Consider the following 16,712-nt stretch of genomic DNA (forward strand, 5'->3'; position numbering starts at 1 on the left):
CAGAATTTACTTAAATTAGCTTTAGCTTTAAATAAATGCCAGTTATTATTATTAATAATTGTATTGTTTTTAAGGTTCCTGTGGCATCCATTTTTGCCTCCTGTGACAACATAATAAGCTTAAGTAACAAAAATGGGTCTGATTTAAAAAGCTAACCCTTTTTAACCTAGCATACTCCTCTGCATTCCTAGAGCACTGAGACTTATGAAGCAGATTTTGTTTCCTTTCTTTTCTTTCTTTTTTTGATGGTACTGGGGATTGAACCCGTGGGTGCTCTAAAGCAAACCTACACACCTCAACCCTTTTAGTTTTGAGTCAGGGTCTTGCTAAGTTGCCAAAGCTGGTCTAGACCTTGTGTCCTGTCCTGGCTTCCCCAGTAGCTAGAATTAAGGAGTGTGCTCTCAGCCTGGCCTTATTTCATGTTTGTCATCTCTTTGAGTTTCCCTGTCTGTAGATTGTGATCCCTGTGGACCCTCAGCTCTGGTTCTTCAGGAGGAAGAGGAGTAAACAAAAAGGACAAGCAGGTGCAAGCAGCTGAGACGGGTCTGAAAAGGGGCAGGGGTCTGAGAGCCAAAAACCCTGTTCAGAAAGATTGCCACTGCCCTGATTCTAACCCGTTGCCTGCATGACAGGGTCAAAATACTTGATGTTTGGCAAAGTCTTAATTAGCCACTGAAATTATTTCCAGGCTAAAAACCATGCGTGGGTGTGTGTACTTGCACTCAAGTTTATGTGAAGAGAGAGTGAGAGAGAGTTTGTGTGCATGTGGGATATAGAAGATCCTTCTTTGCTTTATCATGTAGAGACAAGGCTTGGGGGAACCATCAGTTGATCTAATGTTAGATGCTGGGTTATATGAGAAGTGAAATTTCTCTAAACACTTTTTTTTTAAAACTGACTTTATATGTTTTTTTCTTAGTTCTGACCTTTTCCACCTTAGAATGATAGAATTTTAGAATGTTAAAGATGAAAATGTGATTGTTCAAATCCATCCATTTTCCTCAATGACCAAGAAATAAACCCACAAACAAGGACAAGAGGGATGGGGAAACTGACATTTATTGATTTCCTTCCAAGTGTCCTGGTGGGCACCTGAGTCACTCAGACACTCATCCTGGAGTTTCATAGTTCGTGTTTGCTTGGTTTTTAGTTGTTGTTGTTGTTTTCGAGACACAGTCTTGCTGCATTACCCAGGCTGGTCTCAAAGTCCTATGCTCAAGGATCCTCCTGCCTCAGTCTCTCAAGTAGATGGGACTCTAGGCAGGTACCACCATGCCTGTCTTAACACGTTTTTTGTTTTTGAGAGTCTTTACTATGCTAGGCACAATGCTAGGAATCATGCATGGGGCAGTAAACAAAGCAGATATCATCACTGCCCTCATGGACATTCCAGGTTGGGCGGGAGGTGTCTGCTGTGGATGAACATCAATAAATACCTACTCTTAAATTGTTAAGTGCTGTGAAGGAAACAAGCAGGACTCATGTGGAGTGTATAATGGAGAGGGGCTTCTTTCTGTAGCATTATCAGTGAAGATTTCTCTGAGTAGGAGCCAGATGAGCTAAACCTTGAATAATAACAACAGTGGCAATAATCCTCACAAAGGTCTCATGATAGGTAGGTCTCATCATTATCATCATCTTACATATGAGGAAACAAAAGCCCGAGAGATTTCACAACCTTCTCAAAAACACACGTTAAGAGGATTAGGAGCCAGGTATACAGATATTAAGGAATAGAACCTTTTAGAAAGTGAGAAGCACCTCATAAAGCCTTGAGAGTGGGAGATGCAAATGACAAAGCCCACTTGCTCTCACCTCATTCTTGCTCTCTCTCACGGTCTTGTGTATTTAGAGCACTTTCCAGTATCCAGCATAGCTGAAGCCTGGTGAGCAGGCCAGGGTGTGGCAACAGGTGATGATGGAGAGGCAGGCAGGGCCTGGGTCATTTGTTGCCATGTGGGACACTGCAAGGAGTTTCAGTTTCATTTTGTGTCCTGGGAACAACTCACTGGAGGAATTTAAAAAGGAGTATAAGTAGATTAGAGTTTAGTTTTTTTTTTTTGTTTGTTTGTTTGTTTTAATATGTGGAAAACAAATTACAGGAGCTGGGATATAGCTCAGTTGGTAGAGTGCTTGCCTCACATGCACAAGGCCCTGGGTTCGATCCCCAGCACCACCCAAAAAAAAAAAAAAAAAAAAAAAAAAAAAAAAAAAAAAGAAAACAAATTATAATAGACAAGAGTACAATACTTAAGTTTGGAATCTAGAGATGGAGCAAAGGGGGATGGTTTTAAATTATGTATTTTCCAATTTTTTTATTGAGATAATGTTCATATAAAATTCACTATTTTAAGTGTACAGTCTATGGTTTTTAATGTATTCATAATGTTACCCAACTATTATCACTATCTAATTCCAGAACATTTCTAACACCACAAAAAAGAAGCTCCATATCTCCTAGTCCCTCCGCCCTCTCCCCCAATTTCTGCCAGTCACTAATCTACTCTCTGTTTCTTTGGACTTGCCTTTTCCAGGCATTTCATATAAATGCGTCAATATAATAAGTGACATTTTACCTCTGACCTTTCTTTTAGCATACTATTTTCAAGTGTCATCCATGTTGTGGCAAGTATCAATGGTTCGTTCCTTTTTATGGCCGAGTAATATTTCATTGTATGGATTTTGTTTATCTACTAATCAGTTAATGAACTTTTAACTATTTCCATTCTTTCACTATTATAAACAATGTTGCTATGAACATGCCTTTCCAAGTTTTTGTGTGAACATGTTTTCCATTCTCTTGAGTATATATCTAGGAGTGGAATTGTTGGATCATATGATAATTCAATGTTTACTATTTTGAGAGACTGCCAAACTGTTTTTCACAGGAATATATTATATTCCTACTGTTAATGTATGAGGTTCCAGTTTATTTGCATCCTCACAAACCCTTGTTATTGTCAGGTATTTTTATTTTTTGAGGGGGAAGGGTTTTTTTTTTTTTTTAAATCCATAACCATCTTAGTGGGTATGAAGTGGTATCTCATTGTGTTTTTTAAAATTTTAATTTATTTATTTGTTCTATTCAGTTATACATGACAGCAGAATGGAGCACAATTTTTGACTTCTGGTTGTACCCAAAGTAGGGTCACACCATTTGTGCAATTATCCACTTACCTAGGATAATGATGTCTCTCTCATTTTACCATCTTTTCTACCCCCACGCTCCCTCCCCGCTCCCCTTTGTTCCTCCACTCATCTTACCCCCCCACCCCCATTATGGATTAGATTCATTTATCAGAGAAAACATTTGGCATTTGGTTTTTTGGGATTGGCTTACTTCTCTTAGCATGACATTCTCTAACTCCATCAATTTGCCTGCAAATACCGTAATTTTATTCTCTTTTATTGTCGAAAAATACTCCATTGTGTATATATACCACAGTTTCTTTATCCGTTCATCTATTGAAGGGCATCTAGGTGTTTTCACAGTTTGCTATTGTGAATTGTACTGGCTATGAACACTGATGTGGCTGCGTTACTGTAGTATTTTTTTTTTTTTTTTTAAATCCTTTGGGTATATAGATCAAAGAGTGGGATAGCTGGGTCAAATGGTGGTTTCATTCCAAGTTTCCTAAGGAATTCCATACTGCTTTCCAGATTGGTTGTACCAATTTGCAGTCCCCCAGTAATGTATGAGCGTGCCCTTTCTCCCAACTTCTTTGCCAACACTTATTGTTGTCTGTATTCTTGATAACTGCCATTCTGACTGGAGTGAGGTGAAGTCTTAGAGTAGTTTTGATTTGTATTTCTCTAATTACTGGAGATGTTGAACATTTTTTCATATATTTGTTGATTGATTGCATATCTTCTGAGAAGTGTCTGTTCAGCTCCTTAGCCCATTTATTGATTAAGTTGTTTGTTTTTTCATTTGTTTGTTGGCCATTTATGTATCTTCTTTGGACACGTCTGCTCAAATCCTTTGCCAGTGTTTTAATCGGATCACCTTCATGTTGAGTTGTGAAAATTCTTAATATATTCTAGATAGTAGACCCTTATCAGTTACATGTTTTGCAGATATTTCTTCCTATTCTGTGGACTATGTTTTTTTTTTTTTTCTTTTAAAGAGAGAGTGAGAGAGGGAGGGAGGGAGAGAGAGAGAATTTTTTTTAATATTTATTTTTTAGTTATCGGCGAACACAACATCTTTGTTTGTATGTGGTGCTGAGGATCGAACCCGGGTGGCATGCATGCCAGGCGAGCGCGCCACTGCTTGAGCCACATCCCCAGCCCCATGGGGTTATGTTTTTCACTTTCTTGATAGTGTCCTTTGAGTTACAAAATTTTAAAATTTTGATGAATCGAATTTATTTTTTGTTGTTTGTGCTTTTGGTGTTGTTTTAAAGAAACTGTTGCCTAATCAAATTCACGAAGACTTATACTTTTTGTTTCTATGAATGAGCTTTATAGCTTTACTTCTTATATTTAGGTCTTCAATCCATTTTGAATTAATATTTGAATACTGTATTAGCAGGAGTTCAAATTCATTCATTTGCATGTGACTATTCAGTTGTCCCTGGCATCATTTGTTGAAAGACAGTTCTTTCCCTGTTGAAGTATATTTTTGGGGTAGACACACAAGAAGTTGCTAGGGGGATAGGTGGGCAGTAGGAGTGGGAAAGAGGACTCAAGACTACTGCCTTAAGCAGCTGGCATCATGGTGGTGGCACTTACTGAAAAGAAGGGTCTGTTATGAGTAAGGATGGGCAGGAATGAGCAACAATGAAGTGCTCCATTGTGAACTTAAGTTGTCTATGACACTTTTCTGCATATGGCATATGGACATGTTTGTGGGTGAGAAAGAAGACAGATGAACTCAGGACTTCAGTGAGGGAGAGGGGTGACCAGGAGGTTGGTGCATAACACAAACAGAAAAGAAGAGGAAGAGGGTGGAGTAGTTAAGATTTGGACCTTAAAGGAACTGTGATTTTTGGAAGAAAGGGGAAGTAGCCTGAATGGTGGTACAAGCCTGTAATCCCAGGGTCTAGGGAGATTGAGGTGGGAAGATCACAAGTTCAAGGCCAGCCTTAGAACACTTTAGTGAGACCCTGTGCAATTTAACAAGACCCTGTCTCAAAATAAAAATAAGTGGGAACTTAGCTCAGTGGTAAAGCACCCCTAGGTTCAATTCCCAGCACCAAAAAAAAAAAAAAAAGGGGGAGAGGAAGTAGTGTTAATGGAAACAAGAATACCTACTCTATGTCCTGGCCTTGAGGATTTATTTATTTATTTTTAATAAAAAAGAAAAAGGGAGGGAAAGGGAGGGAGAAGGGAAATTGCATGGAATTGGAAGGAGACCCTCAGGGTTATACAAAATTACATACAAGAGGTAGCGAGGGGAAAGGGAAAAATAATACAAGGGGGAGATATGAACTGCAGTAGAGGGGGTAGAGAGAGAAGAGGGGAGGGGAGGGGGATAGTAAAGGATAGGAAAGGCAGCAGAATACAACAGACACTAGTATGGCAATATATAAATCAATGGAAGTGTAAATGATGTGATTCTGCAATTTGTATATGGGGTAAAAATGGGAGTTCATAACCCACTTGAATCAAAGTGTGAAATATGATATATCAAGAACTATGTAATGTTTTGAACAACCAACAATAAAAAATAAAATTAAAAAAAATAAATAAATAAAAAAGAAAAAGATCTGGATGTGGTGATGCTCACCTATAATCCCAGCTATTTGGGAGACTGAAATAGGAGGATTGAAAGTTTTAGTCCAGCCAGGCAACTTAGCAAGACCCTGTCTCAAAAAACAAACAAACAAACAAACAAACAAACAAACAAACAAACAACACTTCTCTTCAGGAGGACAGCCAGGGGAAAGGATCCTCAATAAACACCAGGTTTTGATTAAGATTCAGAGAGGCTAAGGGAGTGTTTATTACAAAGCAGCTGAGGATTTATGAACATTACTTAGTGCAGGAGTTTGAGGACCCAGTGGAAGGTTCAGGAGGGAAGAGCGGGTGTGGGCGATAGGTAGAGCACTGTGAGGATGGGCAGTAATCAAAGACCGTGGACCCTTCAACTTGTGTGGCACTGAAGTAAACAGGTATGCTACATAGTGGACATAGTCTCAGTAGTTTCTGAGAAGGGAAGCACTTGATTCCAGGGCAAATGCTTCCCCAGAGAGTGTAGCAACTTCCTAGGCAGCTTATCTCAACATCTCAAGGAGACACATTTCAGTGGTGGATTCCAGGGAGGACAGCTGATGCCACAGAGTTCTGATGGTGAGTTCTCCAAGGTCATATTGAGTTAGCAGCAAAAGCTAGTCTACTAGTCTACTACTATGCCAAACATCAGCTCTGATCACTGCTCTTGCTCGTTCATCTTGGTTGTGTTGCTCATTTACCTTTCTGCTGACAGAGCTGGATTCATTGTACCCTTAGAAAATGAAAACTAAAGGAAAAATACACTTGAAGCTAGACAGTGTTCTGCTTTGGGAACAGTAGAGGCTTAGAGCAGGTCTGTGCAGAAAGGATGAGCAATGGCTGGGCCGCACCTGGGCCTGAGAGTAATGGTTGTGACCACTGTGGGCTGCACAACCCTGGCTGTGTGCTTTACTCTTGCATGTGCTCTGTCCACAGGGTCACGTAGGCACAACTGCAACCAAGAAGATCGACGTCTACCTCCCCCTGCACTCAAGCCAGGACAGACTGCTGCCAATGACCGTGGTGACAATGGCCAGCGCCAGGGTACAGGACCTCATTGGGCTCATCTGTTGGCAGTATACAAGTGAAGGACGGGAGCCGAAGCTCAAGTAATCCTTTCTGGTTTTGATTGCTCTAGTTTCTGGCAGATTTCTGGTCACCAAAACTGTATTCTTGGCCAAGTCAGTCTTTCTAGGCATTGACCTGGGAACCAGAGCTCCATATTGATCCAGTTCAGGGTGCTCACCAGACTTTGGGCCTGTATATCTCAGGCTACCTCAGAAATTTGCTTGCAAAACAGGCTTATCATTCATAAATATAGACATGAGAAAATGAATTTTAACAATTCCCCCAAGCCCTTATATTATACCTGTGGGAGGTAATGGGAAGGAATTGATGTTGAGCACCTACCACGAGCCAGCCCTGGGCTGGGTACTTCATAACGGGTGTCCTGTTTGATTCTCCCAGCTCCCTATTATATGATCCTCTCTCTGCAGAGGGGAAAACTTAGGGTCAGAGAGTTGTCACTTGCTGAAGGTTACACCAATGGGAGATGACATAGTCAGTATTTGATTTCAGGTTGGTCTAATGTCAGTCCTTTCATTATTTCCTTTTGCTTTCTGTAGAATTTTAGTCTGTATTTTTGTTTTCTTTGTTATCAGTCAGTGGCTAATTTTTTTTCCCTCAATCACTAGGTTGTATTCCTCATTAAAAAATTAAATATTTTGTGCTTGAAAGTAGAATCTCTGTGCCTGGACATTCCAACTTGAATTTTAAAGTGCTTTGCTGCATTGGCTCTCCCTTATTTGAATTTCTTCTCTGACAGGCGTTCTCTTCTAGTTCTTTCTAGCAATAGAGATTGGAATATGGTAAAATGTAGTGAATGCCTTTTTTTGAAAACAGGTTCTCAGGGAAACTTTCTTCTCCCCTCTCCCATTTTTAGAGTTAGCAGAGTTTTTCTTTAAGCACATTAAAAATTTGCACATAAAATTAATTATTCTTTAAACTTCTTCTCCTTCTCCTTCTTTTTAAAATTTATTTGTACCAGGGATTGAATTCAGGTGCACTCAATCACTGAGCCACAGCCCCAGCCCTATTTTATATTTTCTTTAGAGACAGGATCTTGCTAAGTTACTGAGGCTGGCTTTGAACTTGCAATCTTCCTGCTTCAGCCTCTGGGCTGCTGGGATTACAGGCGTGCGTTACCGTGCCCAACTTCTTTAAAGTTTTTATTGACATTTTCATCCATTTTGCCTGAATAAGTTGTGGATATAAAGATAATCTTTATTGCTCTGGTGAAAATGGAAGAAAGCCTTTCTAACCAGAATAACATCAAGCTCAGACAAGGGTAAGTCAGCTGGTCTCCTGAGGCTGTGATGCTGACCCTTTTCAGCATGAAGTGGGAATGGTGAAACATTAAAGGAAGCCATGGTACTAATGGCTTTGTATTGCCTGATTTTATTCTTGAAATGTTTCTTAGTGTGGGTGTTGTGGCACATGCCTGTAATCCCAGGTAATCAGGAGGGTGAAGCAGAAGGATCACAAATTCAAGGCCGGCTCAGACAAGTTAGTGAGATCCTGTCTCAAAATAAAAAGTACTGGGAATGGGACTTGGTGGTTGTTGAGTGCTGCTGAATTCAATCCTTCATTTAAAAAAATATTAGATAATTTTAGATAATTATATCAAAGAAGATGAGAGGGGAAAGTTCAGTGTGTAACTAAAGTGTGCTAAGCTTGTGTCCAGATTAGAGAGAGTGGTAGCCACCAGACAACTACACATGTGAGTCCTAAGTGAAACTTATACAAATGTAAAATGCAAGAGTGACCACTAAGGAAAAAATTATATGGCTTTCTAAACATGAAAGAGAAAAATGAGTAATGAAAGTTTATTGGTTCAGCTACAGGCAAGGAAGAAGAAGAATGAAAAGAAACAGTAAATGTAACACAAGATGTAGACTTGTCCATCTAGATGTACAGGCAAGGAAGAAGAAGAATGAAAAGAAACAGTAAATGTAACACAAGATGTAGACTTGTCCAGATGTATCATTAAACACAAATTGCCCCACATCCTCATCAGCATTTGGTTTGTTAGTATTTTGGATTTTAGCTATTTTAATAGGTATATACAGGTATCTCGTGTTTTATTATTGATGTTGAGCACTTTTTCCATATGTGTATCTGCTATCTTTTTCTTCTTTGGTGAGATATTCATATTTTTTTGTCTGTTTTAATTGAAATTTTGTTTCCTTATTGATGAGTTTTAACTTCTTTGTATATTTTAGAAAAAAGTTCTTTAGAAGTTTTGCAAGAAGTTTCCTAATCTGTGACTTATCTTTTCATTCTCTTAACATTATTTTTTACAGAGTAGAAGTTTTAAATGTTAATTAACTTTAGCTTATTTTTTCTTTCGTGGATTGTGCTTTTAGAGTTAGATCTACAAAGTCATCACCATCCAAATCCAAAGTCATCTAGTTTTCTGTCCTTAGTTATCTTCTAGAAGTTTTATAGTTTTGTGATTTAGATTTAGATCTGTGATCCTAGGCTTGTGATGTAGCTCAGTGGTTAAGTGCTTGCCTCGAATGTGGGAGAACAAGGTCCTGGGTTCCATCCCCAGAACTGCCAGAAAAACAAAAATAAATAAATGATCTATTTTTGAGGGTATTTTTTAGGGGGCGGTGAGGGGAAGGTCTAAGGTCTGTTTCTGGATTCCGTATTTTCATGTGGATGTCTGGTTGCTCCATCACCATTTGCTGAAAAGACTGTTTGTTCCTTTGCTCTTATGTCAAAGATTAGGTCTGTGTTTCTGTAGGCCTATTTCTTATCTGTAAGATTTTAAAAAATGTTCCTTAATTTGGGGCTGGGGTTGTAGCTCAGCAATAGAGGGCTCACCTAGCATGTATGAGGCACTGTGTTCAATCCTCAGTACCACATAAAAATAAATAAATAAAACAAAGGTATTGTGTCCAATTATAACTAAAAAATAGTTTTAAAAATTCCTTAACTTATATTTGATTCAAGAGTAAAACAATTTTTGAGAGAAAAATAAAATTCAGTGTGGTTTTACTGTGTCATCAACTTGGTTTACATCCACTCTTTGTACAAAGTCACATTTACTATACTTAATAGATAATTTAAGGGATTTTCAAGAGTCATTTTGACTATTCCATTTCTGATGTAGAGACTTTAATCATATATTACGACTCTTTTTATATATTAGAATGGCCCTTCCTTGCCTTCTTTCTTGCAGTGTCCCCTCAGCATTCACCATAAATGTGATTGCTATTTATCGTGCTCTTGATAGGTGAGCTACTAAAAGCTTGAGAAGTTTGCTGTAGTCCAGAAGCTGGAGTAGAGTGCCTTGGAGATTATGGCTATGCTCAGAGCTATCAAAAAGGAATATAATACAAACTGCAGGTGTGAGGAGCATGTCATTTTAAATGTTCTGGTAATCACATTTATAAAAATTAACAAAAGGTGAAATTAATTTATAGTATATTTAAAAAATATTTTTAGTTATAGATGGATATAGTACCTTTATTTTATTTATTTATTTTTTATGTGATGCTGAGGATCAAACCTAGTGCCTCACATGTGCTAGGCAAGTGCCCTACTGAGCCACAACCCCAGCCCTTATAATATCTTTTATTATATCCAAAATGATATCATTTGAACATGTAACACAAAAATTATTAATGAGATATATTATGTTCTTGTTTTGGTCATAAGCCTTCATTATCTGATGTTTATTTGTAACTTACAGCATACCTCAGTTTAGATTATCCACATTTCAAAAATATTTACTAGCCACATGTAGCTTATGGATACCATATTGAATAGTGCACCATATACTAAGAGAGCTGCACTATATACTAAGAGAGCTACACCATGGAGATCATCATTCTGTGGTGAGTTTACTCATTATGATAGAATCTCACCTATCTAGAGCTCTTGGGAAAGTTGGTGGGTTTTGTAGATAGTTGGGGGTTAAATATCAAATTTCATTTTGATAATTTTTCATAAAAGCTGTCTAAAATATGTTAATATCATCATCTGCCTTCTTAAAGTATAAGATAATGGTTGAAATTGTGGGACGTAAGGTGTAGCCTCAATTTTAAGTCTGGTGTTAACGTAACAGCAGGTTGATCTTGGATGGATTATGTAAGCCCCATGTAGTATGGTTTTCTCTTGTCTAGAATGAGGTAGAAACTATCTAATAGGATATTTATGTAAATGAAACTTGAAAATACATGGCAAATACTTAAGTATATGTTTCTGCTGTTACTAAGTACTATAGCCAGCTACTGCTGCAACCAGTACCAATAATAGTTCAGCAGGAATAGACAGTAAAGCCTGTTCTTGATGAATCGAGGACCCTGCTCTGAGTCCTGTGGGTTTATGACAGTGTATAGATGTGTGACCTTATGATGTTTCCAGAGAGCTTTGCTGTTTGGGTTTTTTTGTGTGTTCTTTATAGTTCCCTCTTGCACTGTCTGCGTGCACATCTGTAGCCACTGTTCTCTCATTTCTAGGTTACTTCTTCTACTTTTTGTCCCTCGGAGTCATCATGAGAACCCCAGTTTGAATGGCCTCTCCCCTTCTGATGCCTCCACGTGTGCTCCTGTGCATCCCGAGCTTTATACTCTGTAACTGGCAGCAATACTCTGTCTTGTTTTGCTTGTTTCTAGTCACAAATGCCTTTTTCTTCCCTGCTTGATACTTTGCTCAAGCCCCGTGCTCCATCTGTTCCCCTCTCCTTCCTCGTCTCTGGCAACTGCTGACCTTATTTCTCTGTAGTTTGACATTCCTTCATTCAGCAAATATTTTGGAGTCCCACACATTAAGTATTGAGGATAAAAGAAAGAACAAGAGAAATACCATTCGCTTCATTCAAAATATTTACAGTGTGTTGGGAATCAAGAAATCATCAAGTGTAATAGTACTTTGTAACTGGCTCATCTCATTTGCCTTATCATTTGTATTCATTCGTGCATTCTACAAATATGTATTGTGTGTTTGCTATATCCCAGGCATTTTGTTGGGTGTATAGTAGTGAATAGAACTAGATATGGTCTCTCTCTCATGAATTCCACAGTCTACTGAGGGAAGTGGGCAAATGATTAAAATTAATTCAAATAATTAATGTTTCTTAAAAATGTAGTAAAGGGGGCTGGGGTTGTGGCTCAGTGGTAGAGCGCTCACTTTGCACATGTGGGGCCCTGGGTTCGATCCTCAGCACCACATAAAAATAAATAAGTAAAATAAAAGTACTGTGTCCAACTACAACTAAAAAATAAATATTGAAAAAAAAATGAAGTTTTTTCCTTCACTGAAGGAAAGAAATGCTGTATATGAAAGCCTAGTCTAGAAGTTGGGGAAGTTCCCTGGGAAAGGGACACCAGAGGCATTTGGTGGGGGAAGAGCCCAGGAGGTGGAGCAGCGTGACCCAAGACCCCATGACAGGAGGAAGCATGTTGTGTCAGAGAATGAAAGGAGGCTAGTGTGACCAGAGCACAAAGGAGGAGGAGAGGCTAGAGTGGAATGAGACTGAGAGGTGGCAGCGGCCCCTGTGGGGTCTGGGAGACGTAGACAGATTCTGAAAATATTTGAGAGGGGAAATTCTCAGGACTTGAGGATGAATTAGGTGTGGGATGTGGGAGAAGAGCTGTGTCAAAGATGACTCCCTGGATTTTGGACTTGCACACTTTCTGTGTTGTCGTGCCCTTGACTGAAATAGACAGCATGGGAGAATGGCCTTTGCAAAGTGACTTCCAGGGTTTGAAGAAGAGCGGCAGAGGCAGTAGGAGTTTGGTCTTGCCTACAGCTCTGCTATATATTTCTAAAAGAAGTTCTCAAACAGTCATTGTATTTGCTTGTCTGGAGTTCAGAGGAGAGGTTAGCTGGAAATGGGAATTCAGGAGTCACCTGTGTAGAGATGTTAATTGTAAGTGAAGAGAGAGGAGGGCCTCCAGCAGATGTGAAAGAACTGTTCATGTGGTGTTGAAGCCATGCAACCCAGAAACCAGACAGGTTCAGAGAGGGGTGAATCTATAGTTAATGGATGTAATGAAGGCTGAGATTACTTGAGAGACATCTAAGAGAAGTCTGATAAGTAGTATCTGGACCATGTCTATTTTATGGTCTTATAGCCCCCAGTCCATACACAGTGCAATAAATAATTTGTGGAATGGATGAGAGAACATGGGAACATTGAAAGATCTGGACTGAAATGACCCTCCGTCTTCCCCTGCCAGGGGGGCCGTTCTCCAGATGTGTCTGCCGAGACACCCCATATAGATCACCAAATAGATGTTCTCCACTTGTGATGTACTTACGTAAATGGTTGGTGTGTTATTGCAAGGTTTCCTCATGAGCTGGATAGAAAGAAAACCCATCATTGTCATTTTATAGTGGCCAGAGTTTCCACAACACTAGAGAACGTGTTGGTAGGTAAGAAGGCAATGGCATGCCTACTGGGTGTAAAGCACATTAAATGTATTATCTTATTCCTTACAATAGCTTTATAAGTCACAGCACAGATAACATTTTTGCTGGGGAAAAAACCTGAGAATCAGGAAATTAAGTAACTAACCAGTACCATGTATATTCTTAGCAAGTGGCATGGGAAGGAAAGAGAGGGTATTAAAAGCAAAGAAGCAGGGGAATGGGTAATGGAATCAGGATTTGAACCTAGGTCTGTGTCCATTTCCCTTGTTGTACTGTATGAAAAAAATGAGATTCTTCTCATGAAAAGTATCAGGGATACCATAGCCATTTAAGAGACCCCTTCCTTCCCTCCCTCTCCTTTCTCCTTGTTCCCTCCTCCCTCCCTCCCACTAAGCATTTACATGTTGTCTGCACTGTCCCAGACACTATGCTGGGGATACAGAGGGTCATCAAAAAGTTTCTGGCCTTGAGGATCAGGTTGGTGGTTGAGACAGACACCAAATCACACATATTCAGCCCCAGTGTCATTGAGACTTCTAGAGAAGGGTTCTCTGGTTCTGCTTGGAGATGGAGGCCTGGATTGAATGGGGGCCAGGGTGGGATGATATCAAGGAAGCAGCCTTAGTGGAACTGATACTTGAGCTATAGCTTAAATCTTTCTGACCCACGAGGAACAGGGAGCCTCTGGACTGAATGGTGATGGGAACTGCATGTGACTTGAGGAACTGCAAGCAGTGGGTGTAGTTGAGCCTAAGTTGTGTGTTCTAGAATAGCAGGGGATTGGTTGGAAGGTGGGGAGAGTACAGCGAATGGTATTATGGAAGGCAGCTTCTGTTAATGGGCTCTTGACCTTATTCTAAAGGTATAAAGGCTTTAAGCATGGAGGTGAAGGCATCACAAGTATGTTTCTGAAAGATCCTTTAGGTAGTGGTATTGAGAATGGTTACAGAATGGTTTATAATAGATTTTATGAGTTTCTGAAATTCAGAATTCTGCCAACTGAATTTGTTTGAAGAAATATCCCCAGTTTAGAACAATATGAAGAACTTCCCAGAAATGACAGAAAGATAGAATTAGCAAACAACAATGTTAAATTAGCTATTATGAACATGTTTAATGTGGTCAAGGTGACAGAGCCCTAAATGTGAACATGATGAAGAGAAAAATAGAAGGTATTTTTTTTTAAACCCAAATGGAATTTCTAGTCATGAAAAGTATAACAACAAAGAAAACTACACTAGATGAGATTAACAGCATGTGGCAAGTATCAATGAACTTGAAGATCATTAGGTACCATCCAAAAAGGAGCTCAGAGTAGTACCAGGGTCTTGCTTTTACTTAGAAATTAGTGGTTATTTCTCTAGAACTTCTGTACCAGAAAATTTGAGATTAATTATTCCTCTGTGAGGTTGCTTTGTCTTAACAAATCTTATACTGTTACTTACCAATTTTTACTTTCCATTTATGGGTCTTGGAGAAAAGGAAATCTTGACGGTCTTGAAACTGTAAAAAAATTTTTTTTTAGTTATACACGGATTTTGTTTGTTTTTAAGTAATGTTGAGGATCAAACCCAGTGCCTCATATGTGTAAGGTAAGAGCTCTGCTACTGAGCCAAAACCCTTGTCCCTTAAAAAAAAAATTTTTTTTTGATCTGACTTCAGAGAGATCAAATTCTAAACTGTAAGTTGAGGACTTTGTTTTTCTTGCTAATGCCTGACATGCACTTAATATCGATTCTACTATCACAATAAACTTGCTAATGCCTGACATGCACTTAATATCGATTCTACTATCACAATAAACACCAAGTAATGAAAGTTCTGGACATTTTGGAATCATGCCCTTTCAATTTTTCATTAAAAACAACATAATAAGTATTCATCTCTCTGGTTATACTTAAGCATATTTTGCAGTTTTCAAAGAAGAGTGAATTTTTGTGAGTGTGTAATTTAAACATGCCAGATCACATTTGGTAAAATCTGAGATGCTTCCTGGAATGCTCCTGAATTTTCATATATGGAATTATATGACATCTATATATGGGCCACAGGCTTTTGTCACTTCATGAAAGCCACACCAACATTGAAAATAAAATGAATCTTGATCAAAATTCAGTGAAATAATTTTTTCTAATGAAAAATTTTAATATAATTTGATGAAAAATAAGTGAACTTTAGTTATTATGCTTACTAAAGGTTTGATTCCACATCTGCATCCCCACCACCCTCACGGATCTCTTTCTGACAATTGTCACCATTTTGCACCTGTTCATTGTTCAAGCTTCTAGTCCTTTTACAGGCTCATGGTCCTTCAGAGGAACTACTGCTTCCATCCCAAGCCAGCTCTAAATTAAGCTTCTTCTTATGGACCCAACTTGTTCTGTTCTTGCCTTTTTAGTCTTTTGATCATTCTGCTCTGGTAGTGAGTCAAAAACTAGGCATTCTAGGTTTCCTTGACAAGCTTTTTTTTTTTTTTTTTTTTTAATGTTAGACACTGGTTAATTTGAGTCATTTAATCCTCGCAAGACCTTTATGTGGAAGATCAGATTATTTCCTCTATAATTCCAGAATTTGGTAGAGAAAGTGACCATTTAGGAACCTGGGGATGAAGGTGAAGCAGGAAGTGCTCAGGATCTCTAGGAAAAGCGATTCTCTCTGTGTGGGATGCTGAGAGGTTTCCCTTCATTTCTTATACTGCTCCATATTTCTAAATTGTGTACAATAAGCACATATTACTCTTATTAGAAATAAATGTTTTAAAAATAAAGGAAAATGAGAGTCACATGTACTTAGAATATTTGGAAAGTATAGAAAATCGTTTTTAAAATGCTCACAGCTTACATGTATGCATAGTCTTTGTAAACTTTTTGGCATTTTTTTCTTGTCTTTTTATCTGTAGACAATTGAAACTTTTTACACAGTTGTAATCATTTCTGGTTTTTCTCCATTAAAAAGTGTACCCATATCTTGATGGATGGTCTATAAAATTGATGCTTTCCTCCTCACCACTTCCTGTACTGCCTTCTCCCCTTGTCTTGAGCTACAATCTCTGACACATGTACATTGCATAGAAAGCCCCCATTTGGTTAACAGATATCACTGTGACAAGCATGAAAGGAAAAAAAAAAAAAAAAAAGAAAAGCTTATTACGTCCCTTCTTCTCATTAACACATACCTCATTAATAATACCCTTTATGTTTTTTCATAGTGATTCAGTCTACATATTTATATATTCATTCATTTAACAAATATTTGTTCAGTACTTTCTAAATGCCAACCAGCCATTTTACTCTTCAGCAAACATGCAGAGACAATAGAAGATTCCCTGTTCTTTAGGAGAATGTGGTTGCATAAATAGGAAAAAGAGCAATGTGTTGTTGATATGTAGAAATATTAAACAAGTTCTGTTAAACCAGAGAGGAGACTCAGTTGGATTTCAGAAACTCAAGTGATTCTCCTGGAGAAATCAAGGAAAGATTTTATCAGATAAGAAAATGGTTCTCAGAGAGGTTTTTTTTTCCCAACTGGGTAGTGGCTGAGTTAGCATTTAAATG

The 16,712-nt window shown here is 38.5% G+C and overlaps 1 protein-coding gene across 5 annotated transcripts in view; it reads left to right on the plus strand.

Annotated features, from left to right (window-relative positions):
* Positions 1–16,712, plus strand: part of Mapkap1 (MAPK associated protein 1) — a 229,522-nt gene that overhangs the window by 100,482 nt on the left and 112,328 nt on the right. For all 5 annotated transcript variants that reach the window (XM_076845471.2, XM_076845473.2, XM_076845472.2 and 2 more), the window contains one exon: positions 6,652–6,824. In XM_076845471.2, the coding sequence (XP_076701586.2) occupies positions 6,652–6,824 (173 nt within the window). The remainder of the gene's footprint in view (positions 1–6,651; positions 6,825–16,712) is intronic.

This window comes from Callospermophilus lateralis, chromosome 2 (genome assembly GCF_048772815.1).
Source record: "Callospermophilus lateralis isolate mCalLat2 chromosome 2, mCalLat2.hap1, whole genome shotgun sequence".
Taxonomy (NCBI): domain Eukaryota; kingdom Metazoa; phylum Chordata; class Mammalia; order Rodentia; family Sciuridae; genus Callospermophilus; species Callospermophilus lateralis.